We start from the raw sequence: 8,659 nt of genomic DNA, 5'->3' as shown, positions 1-8,659 counted from the left end.
TTATTTGTTGCATGAGGCATGTGTCTAATATCTCTTGTTACAGGCACTTGACCACTGGCTTTTCTTTACAAAGAAAAATTGAAATAAACTCAAGGAACTAAGCATATTTGTCTTTTATTAAACATTTAATGAAAAGTGTTTTTTTTGGCAGTGTTGTGTAATATGGCACATGCAACAATGTCACAGGCCCTGTCAGGTGTGCAACCCTTAGACTTTTCAGACACTGAAATCTTCCCTTTAGTTAGCCAAAGTTCATTTCATTGTGTGCCCTTGTCCTGGAGCTGCATTGTAACTGGTTTGGGTCAGGGAATGGGGTCATAAAACACCTGTCTGCAGGAACATGTCATAATCACCTATGAAAAAATGCAGTTCTGTTAGGATCAGCATAAGTGTATGTAATACAGTGAGCTTGATATTTAATTGTGGAACTTTCCTTACCACTTTCAAATAATGTGCATAAATGTGAATCTCTGAAAATTCTTAAGTCATGCACAGATCCTGGCCATTTTGCTTTCACATTTGTGATATGGAAGATTTTAGTCAACTGCCTTTTTTTTTTATTTGATATATTACTAATCTGGAATATTAAGAATCACAATAGTAACTGGGCTGCACATTTACATTGTGAACCCCCTTTCTGTTTACATAATCCCCTTCATTGAGGCCTTGATGGAAGTCTATGGTCTAGCCTATAAGCCTGAGTGACATATATACTGTAATCAGCATGGTCATGATTGCATGATCTTCATAAAAAATTATGATAGTATAAAAATAAAAAAAACTGCTTAAAAAAACTGCTTTACAACATTGGGTCTTAAGTGGCTTGGAAATGCCACAAAAAAAACACCTAAAACTGTTTTTTAAACCTAAATCGCCAGGTAAACTCCGAATGACACGACAGACAGCACTTTCCATAAAGTTCTCCAATAGTGTAAAGGAAAGAGCCACTCGTAAATAATCTTAGGGTACAGTTTGTGCTGTAGTTAAAGCCCGACTCCGACAAGTCGAAAATAAATGTGCGTTTCCAACAAATTAATAATGTAAACGACAATCTCACGAGTCATGAGAAAAAAAATATATATATCTCTCAGAAAGTGCACTACCGCGCTTCCCGTATCAGCTCCATTTATGAAGCCGCCGCGATCTAATCCTGTTTACATGAAATAAGCCTGCTCCCGAGCAGGTTTAAGCTTGCGCACCTGTTGCTATGACAGCAAGTCCAGGATGAGCTTCGAAGAACCAAACAATCCAAGATCATGCCAAATCGCCAACAATCAAATCCAGCTAACTGAGTTAGCGACGTACGAAGAACGGGCCCCTGATCTCTGAACACTACCAGTCAAAGTTTTGGATTGGAAAGATTTTTTATGTTTTTAAAAGAAGTCTCTTCTGCTCACCAATGCATTTATTTGATAAAAAATACAACAACAAAAATAACAGGAATATTGTGAAATATTATTATAATGTAAATCATCTGTTTTCTATGTGAATATATAGTAAAGTGTAATTTATTCCTGTGATCAAAGCTGAATTTCCAGCATCATTACTCCAGTCCTCAGTGTCACATGATCCTTCAGAAATCACTCTAATATGAGGATTTGATGATCAAGAAACATTTATGATTATCAATTATAATTAATAAGTTTATATATACATATTTTATTTAATATAATTTTCATGCAATATATGTATATATACATAACAAAAAAATTAAATAAGTATAATAAATAAATCTATAAATAAATAATGAATTAAATATATATATCATTTTGTATTTAATAATAATTTTTAATGTAATATACTTATATATACATAAATTAAATAAGTTTATATATTTATATATATATATATATATATATATATATATACACTTTTTACATAATATACATTTTATGTAATATATTTATATATACATAAAACATTTAAATAAGAAGTTTATATATGTATATAATTTTGTATTTAATATAATTTTTAATGTAATATATTTACATATACACAACAAAAAATTAAATAAGTTTACACATATAAATAAATATATATATAATATCTAGAATAAGGCCTAGAATATGCTTCGTGTTTATAAATACAGAATATAGTTTCTGTCGGTCATCAGGAGGAATATCTTCATGATATTCTCCACACACAGATCGACTGGGCCTCTTTCGCTGGACTGCAGCGCCACCTGCCGATCACCAGCGCACACACACACACACACACACACACACACGCACACACGGTCCTCGAACACATCAATAACTCAAAACAACTTCACTTTGGACAATATTAGACATCAAAACTTCTGTCCTGCCTTCAACATCTGTGTTTTCTTGCTGAAATCAATCATCAAAACAGGCGATATGATTATTATAATGTCTAAAACTATTTTTAAAATGATTATATAAAATACTCAAAAGTATGTCATTATAAACTTGTTGTAGACGAAAAATAAAATATTAAACATGACCTAGAAGAAATATAAAATACTGAACATGACCTAAACTAATGAATTAATAATCCGTGAGTAATTTGACATGTAAACACTTCAGTTTCATGTACTCATACATTCAGGAGACCAAACATTCCCTCTATAAGCCCAACCTGTGATAGAGACGATACTGCTATACTGTTGTTTGATTGTTATTGTATATATTTTCATTCATAATTAATATCTGATTTGTTTATTGATGTGTGCAGCGATGCTAATGAATGCAGCTCTCAGAATAACGCACCTGTTTCTCTGTTGCTGTCGATTCAATCCCCAATAAAGCGTAAAGATCCATCTCTAAAAGCTCCTTTGTTGACGTCATGATTTAATTTCACTAAATAAAACAATAAACGCGTAAAATTAATATCCTTGAGCTCCTCAGCGGTAGTTTAAAGACTTCTTCTGCGTGACTGTCAGTCTGCCGGTGTGTGACTGTGAGAGGAGCGCGGCGCCCCCTTCAGCGCGGGATGAACGAGTGCGGGCGAATCTCATTTACATATGGACATAAATATTTATACTTAATAAATATATGCTTATATTTAATGTCAAATGTACTTATAATGCATAATAAATAAGAAGCACATATCAGTTTCAGGCACAGTATCAAAAGGTCTATATTGACATACAGGAGAAGCATTTTAAAACAATATACAAATACAATGTTATTCCCGACAGTGCAATGCCATACAGGTGAAGATGACACAAGAGATATGCATGGGTTTAATGTTTTTATTTTTATTTTTTTATTATTATTATTGAATGCCAGTCACATAATATACTTTGCATGTGTCCGCTGACACTACAGCCTAGCTTGTGTTCCATCAGCTTTTGTTTGTTTATCTGGAGAAACACAGAAACTCTCACACCACACAGACTGAAACTCTTAGATATGCATGACATTCTTAATCTCTCAAATATTTCAGCATCTGATAACACTAAACCACAAGCACTCAGTGCAGAATCTGGACCGTTGCGTAAGAAAAGGAGCATTGTTCTTCAGACGCTCATCTCATCATTCACCTCAAAACCAAAAGAAGAAAAACTTTTTTTAATATTTACATTTTATTATATTTATATATTATTATATTTTGCATTATATGTTTTTTTATTTTATGTTTTATTTATAGATTTTATTTACATATGCATATGTTTTTATGTAATATATTTATATATACATTTAAAAAATAAAAAGTTGATATATATATATATATATATATATATATATATATATATACAGTATATATATTTTTTTTTAAACAGTATACAAACACAATGTTATTCCCGACAGTGGAATTGAGTTAAATCAGGGGTAAACAGACAATGCCATACAGGTGAAGATGACACAAGAGATATGCATGGGTTTAATGTTTTTATTTTAATTTTTATTATTATTATTATTGAATGCCAGTCACATACAAATAATAAACATGACAATAATCCAACATATACTGTACAAATATTTTCTCATATATATATATATATACTAATATATACAGTATTTACTAATAAAATTATAAGTATGACATATCTTGGCCTTATTATATATAATTCAGCTCAAAACAAAACAATTTATTATATTTATATATAATATTTTTCATTATATATATATCATTTTTAATGTAATATATTCATAATTTTTTTTAATAAGAAGTTTATAAATATAATTTTTATATAATTATATATATATATATACATTAAAAATTTAAAAAGAAGTGCATACATATATAAGTGTGTAATTTTTTTATTATAATTTTAATGTAATATATTTAAATATACATAACAAAAATTGTAAATAGCTAAAATTTAATTCAATCAAACTTTAGAGTTTTAGAATACGAGTAGAGGAGATAAAAATAGTGGATAAATATTAATATCATACTGCTGTTTGAAAGGTCTACTGTTGCATACTTCTTCAATTGTGGTCAGTATGGACGCTTGTTTCCCCCACAGAATAAGAACAATTAAAAGATAATTGTGACTTTTTTTCCTCTCACAATTCTTACTTTTTTTCTCAAAATTAAAAATCTCAAATTAAAACATTTTTTAATTATGATTTTCTCATAATTAAAAAAACGTAATTAGTGAGTTTAAATAAAGTCCCATACTGAGTAAAAACACTGATTTTTTCGCAATTGCAAGTTTTTTTCTCGCAATTCTGACTTTTTTCGCAATTGCAAGTTTATATCTCACAGTTCTGACTTTTTCACAATTGTGAGTTTATATCTCGCAATTATGACTTTTTTTCGCAATTGCGATTTTTTATCTCACAATTCTGACTTTTTCGCAAATGTGAGTTTATATCTCACAATTCTGACTTTTTCACAATTGTGAGTTTATATCTCGCAATTATGACTTTTTTTCGCAATTGCGATTTTTTATCTCACAATTCTGACTTTTTCGCAAATGTGAGTTTATATCTCACAATTCTGACTTTTTCCGCAATTGCAAGTTTATATCTCTCCATTCTGACTTTCTTTCTTACAATTGCGAATTTATATCTTGCAAATTCTGACTTTTTTTTCTCACAATCCTGACATTTTCTCTGAATTGCAAGTTTCTGACTTTATAATGCAGTGTGTAGTCTATAGTATGCAGTATGTAGTCTATAGTATGCAGTGTGTAGTCTATAGTATGCAGTGTGTAGCCTATAGTATGCAGGACTCCACTGTGCAGTGTGTAGTCTATAGTATGCAGTGTGTAGTCTATAGTATGCAGGACTCCACTGTGCAGTGTGTAGTCTATAGTATGCAGTGTGTAGTCTATAGTATGCAGGACTCCACTGTGCAGTGTGTAGTCTATAGTATGCAGTGTGTAGTCTATAGTATGCAGGACTCCACTGTGCAGTGTGTAGTCTATAGTATGCAGGACTTCACTGTGCAGTGTGTAGTCTATAGTATGCAGTGTGTAGTCTATAGTATGCAGGACTCCAGTATTCCACTCCGCACACAGCCGGTTTGTTTTGATTAGCGGAGGCGCGAGTTAAGCCACGCCCCGTGTGTCTCGGGGGGCGTGGTCAGCACATGTGTCAGCAGCAGCAGCGCACAAGCATGAGTGAGTCAGTTCAACAATATCATCCACTCGGAATGTTTCAAACTCTCCGGAGAAACACCCGCATGTGTCTCCTCCTCACATCAGTGCTCCTCTGTATCACACCATAAAGGACATCCACTGAATCAGGTAGGACAAGCCAATAATTCACGTCTTTATGATTGCTTTTCACCATGCAAACACACCAGAGTTGAGAATTCGTTTAAATAATCTGCGGTATTACTTTAGTAGTGTCCTAAATCTGTGCTTATGCATCATGCATATGGCGCTGTGGAGGACGAATCGCCATGTTTAGGAGATGAAGACTCACTGTCGATGGCTTGTGTTGTACTGAACATCAGAGAAGGGACACAGTCAGATCAGTTGCGTTAATATGAAGCCAACCCGCTGAAATCATGTGTCATGAACGTGTTTGTGTGTGTCGTTCGTATCACTCAGAGGGGTAACAGCTTGCTTTCATCGAAGAAAAGTTACTGCATCTGCTCTGTAAAGATGATTTTCTATAATTGCCACCGTGGCAGTCATTTGAAGCCTTGAGTGTTGTTGTCCCAGTCTGGGATTGACTGGACTGTGTGGGTGTGATGCTTCAGTGTGGGAGAGAGAGATGTGTGTGTGTTGGAGAAGCTTCTGTAGAGTCTCACTCCTCTCACTTCTTCTGTTGGACTTTTCTGTTGGAAAAGTCTTAATTAGGGGGTTTGCGATACTGCAGAATTTGGTATTGATCTGATTACCAAGTAAATACAGGAACAGCATCGCCGATATTGATACCAATACTTTTTACTTTTAAAAGCATTGCACTTTAACTTTTATGTACTTTCCTGAAAGGGAAAGCAGTATCATGATTTTTGAAGTGAATGCATTTATATTAATATGCTAAATCTGGATTCATTTTCATGACCATAAAAGATTTTGTGATTTGTTGACGCAATTAGTCAAACTCATAATAAAAAAATTATTTGGGTGAAACCTTTGCACTTAAAAAAAACAAAAAAAACAAAAATCTCAGAACATAACACAATCCACTTGAACTTTTTTTTTTATTTAATTTATTTAATTATCAAAACTAGCCTAACATGACAAATGTTACATGTACACTATTGTTTAAAAGTTTGAGGTCGGTAAGATTTTTAATGTTTCTGAAAGAGTCTCTTCTGCTCACCAAGGCTGCATTTATTTGATCAAAAATACAGTAAAAAAAAAAGTGAAATATTATTACAATGTAAATCATCTGTTTTCTATGTGAATATATAGTAAAGTGTAATTTATTCCTGTGATCAAAGCTGAATTTTCAGCATCATTACTCCAGTCTTCAGTGTCACATGATCCTTCAGAAATCACTCTAATATGAGGATTTGATGCTCAAGAAACATTTATGATTATTATCAGTGTTGAAACCAGTTTCATATTTTTGTAGAAAAAGATACATTTTATTTTTCAGGATTCTTTGATGAATAGAAAGTGCAAAAGAACAGCATTTATTTGATATAGTATAACATTATAACTGTCACTTTTGATCAATTTAATGTGTCCTTGATGAATAAAAGTATTAATTTCCTTTAACAAATCTTTCTGACATCAATACCTTCGAATTGATATTTCGATACAACCTCAGTATTGAGAGCATCAGTATTTCAGGATGGATCCACCCACCCCTAAGGCTGTGAAGCAGATGTTGTGCTGAAGTGAAGCTGAATTAAATCAGATGTATTTGCTCTGGATAATAACCCTGTTTCATCATAGATGGAGGGACAAAATCAAGTCTTTAATCTACAATCTTAAACTATTCCAAATGGGGATTTTTTTTTTTTTTTGCATCAGTGCAATAAAAGATCCATTTTTGGTTCTTCAAAGAACCTTTCAGTGATCCGTTCTTAAAATAACCATTTTTTTCTTAGTGTGAAGAACATTTACATTTTTGTGCAATGGGAACATTGTTAAATGTTCTTCATTGAATCATACATGTTAATAAAGAACCTTTATTTTTAAGCAATAATTGCAGTGTTTTGTCAGTAGATTGTCATTTGTTGTAGTTCTGACCTAGACTGTAAAAAAAAAAAAAAATTCTGTTAAATTTACGGTAAAAAACGGCAGCTGTGGTTGCCAGAAATCTACCGTAAAAAATACGGTAGCAACATTTTAGGTTTTACAGTAAAAAAAAAACCTATTACATTATCTGATACAATGTTTATTTACCGACCTATTGAAGTACTAATATCTGTTTTGTACCATTGTAATACACTGACAACCACCAATCACAGTGCAGAGTAGAGTCACATGATCAGTCAACGCTCATCATAAGAAAGTTAAAAGCTGCACAGTGTCATTCACACAAACACTAAACACCATCATAGTCACACATGACATTAAAAAAATGCAGTAAACATTAATTTAACAACATTAAATGTAACATAAAATCCTAATGTACATAACTGATTAGAGAAAACTAAGAAAAACTATGAATAAAACAGTAATTTCAACAACAAAAAACATCAAATGTGAAGTGTCACGCAGGGAATTGTGGGAATGTCAATTTACATTTTTTTTCGCTGTAAATTATACGACTTGTGCTTTTTCACTTCCAAAAACTGTAAACATTAAATGTACGGTTAGATCACAGTTATTCACCGTATATAGTACAGAAACGTTCTGTTAACCAATTAACAGTTTTTCACGGTAGCATTTTTACGGTCTTTAAATCACAAACATTTTTTACAGTAACTATTGATTTCAAGGCAAATATTGGCTTATGTGCATATATGAGTTTATGAGGCGATGCGTCGTGTTGTTTTTATTGTTCTGAGTGATGTCTAATTCTCAGACTCCTGTTGATGATGAGTAATTATACAGTGAGAGGGTGTCTAGAGCGTTTAGTTTATTGAGGTTGAATAAATCATCCAGTCATTAAAACCCAAACTCTCCGCAGGCTGTTATCGCTCTGGCACGATCCGTGGTGTTTTATGTAAGTGTGCTTATTAAACGTCTGACAGGAAACTGCTGCTGTTGCTCCCATTAGATTGTGTCATGTAAGCACACTCAGGAAAGGAGAAAACGTGATCGGTTCCGGAGGAATGACTTCTTCTGGACTTATATGGCTCTCTGCTTTTCCACTATTGTGTAACTCGTTTC

General features: G+C 32.6%; 2 protein-coding genes across 11 annotated transcripts in view; one reads left to right on the top strand and one right to left on the bottom strand.

Moving 5' to 3' along the window:
- Positions 1-2,916, bottom strand: part of dnajc17 (DnaJ (Hsp40) homolog, subfamily C, member 17) — a 58,866-nt gene extending 55,950 nt beyond the window's left edge. Inside the window, exon 1 of the mRNA XM_084096841.1 lies at positions 2,730-2,916. Coding sequence (XP_083952967.1) covers positions 2,730-2,807 — 78 coding nt within the window. The 5' untranslated portion in view covers positions 2,808-2,916. The remainder of the gene's footprint in view (positions 1-2,729) is intronic.
- A 2,605-nt stretch (positions 2,917-5,521) lies between these two features.
- The window catches only part of LOC311072313 (inverted formin-2), a 32,562-nt gene continuing 29,424 nt past the window's right edge, over positions 5,522-8,659 (top strand). For 9 of the 10 annotated variants that reach the window (XR_014603991.1, XR_014603992.1, XM_084097273.1 and 6 more), the window contains exon 1: positions 5,522-5,662. The gene's annotated coding sequence lies outside the window, so the exon portion shown is untranslated. The remainder of the gene's footprint in view (positions 5,663-8,659) is intronic. The other variant, XM_084097275.1, reaches the window with a different exon arrangement.

Source organism: Abramis brama, assembly GCF_963993115.1.
Source record: "Abramis brama genome assembly, chromosome: 21".
NCBI classification, from domain to species: Eukaryota; Metazoa; Chordata; class Actinopteri; order Cypriniformes; family Leuciscidae; genus Abramis; species Abramis brama.
The sequence above is the reverse complement of the archived record's forward strand: the minus strand, read 5'-3'. Positions and strand labels throughout refer to the sequence as shown.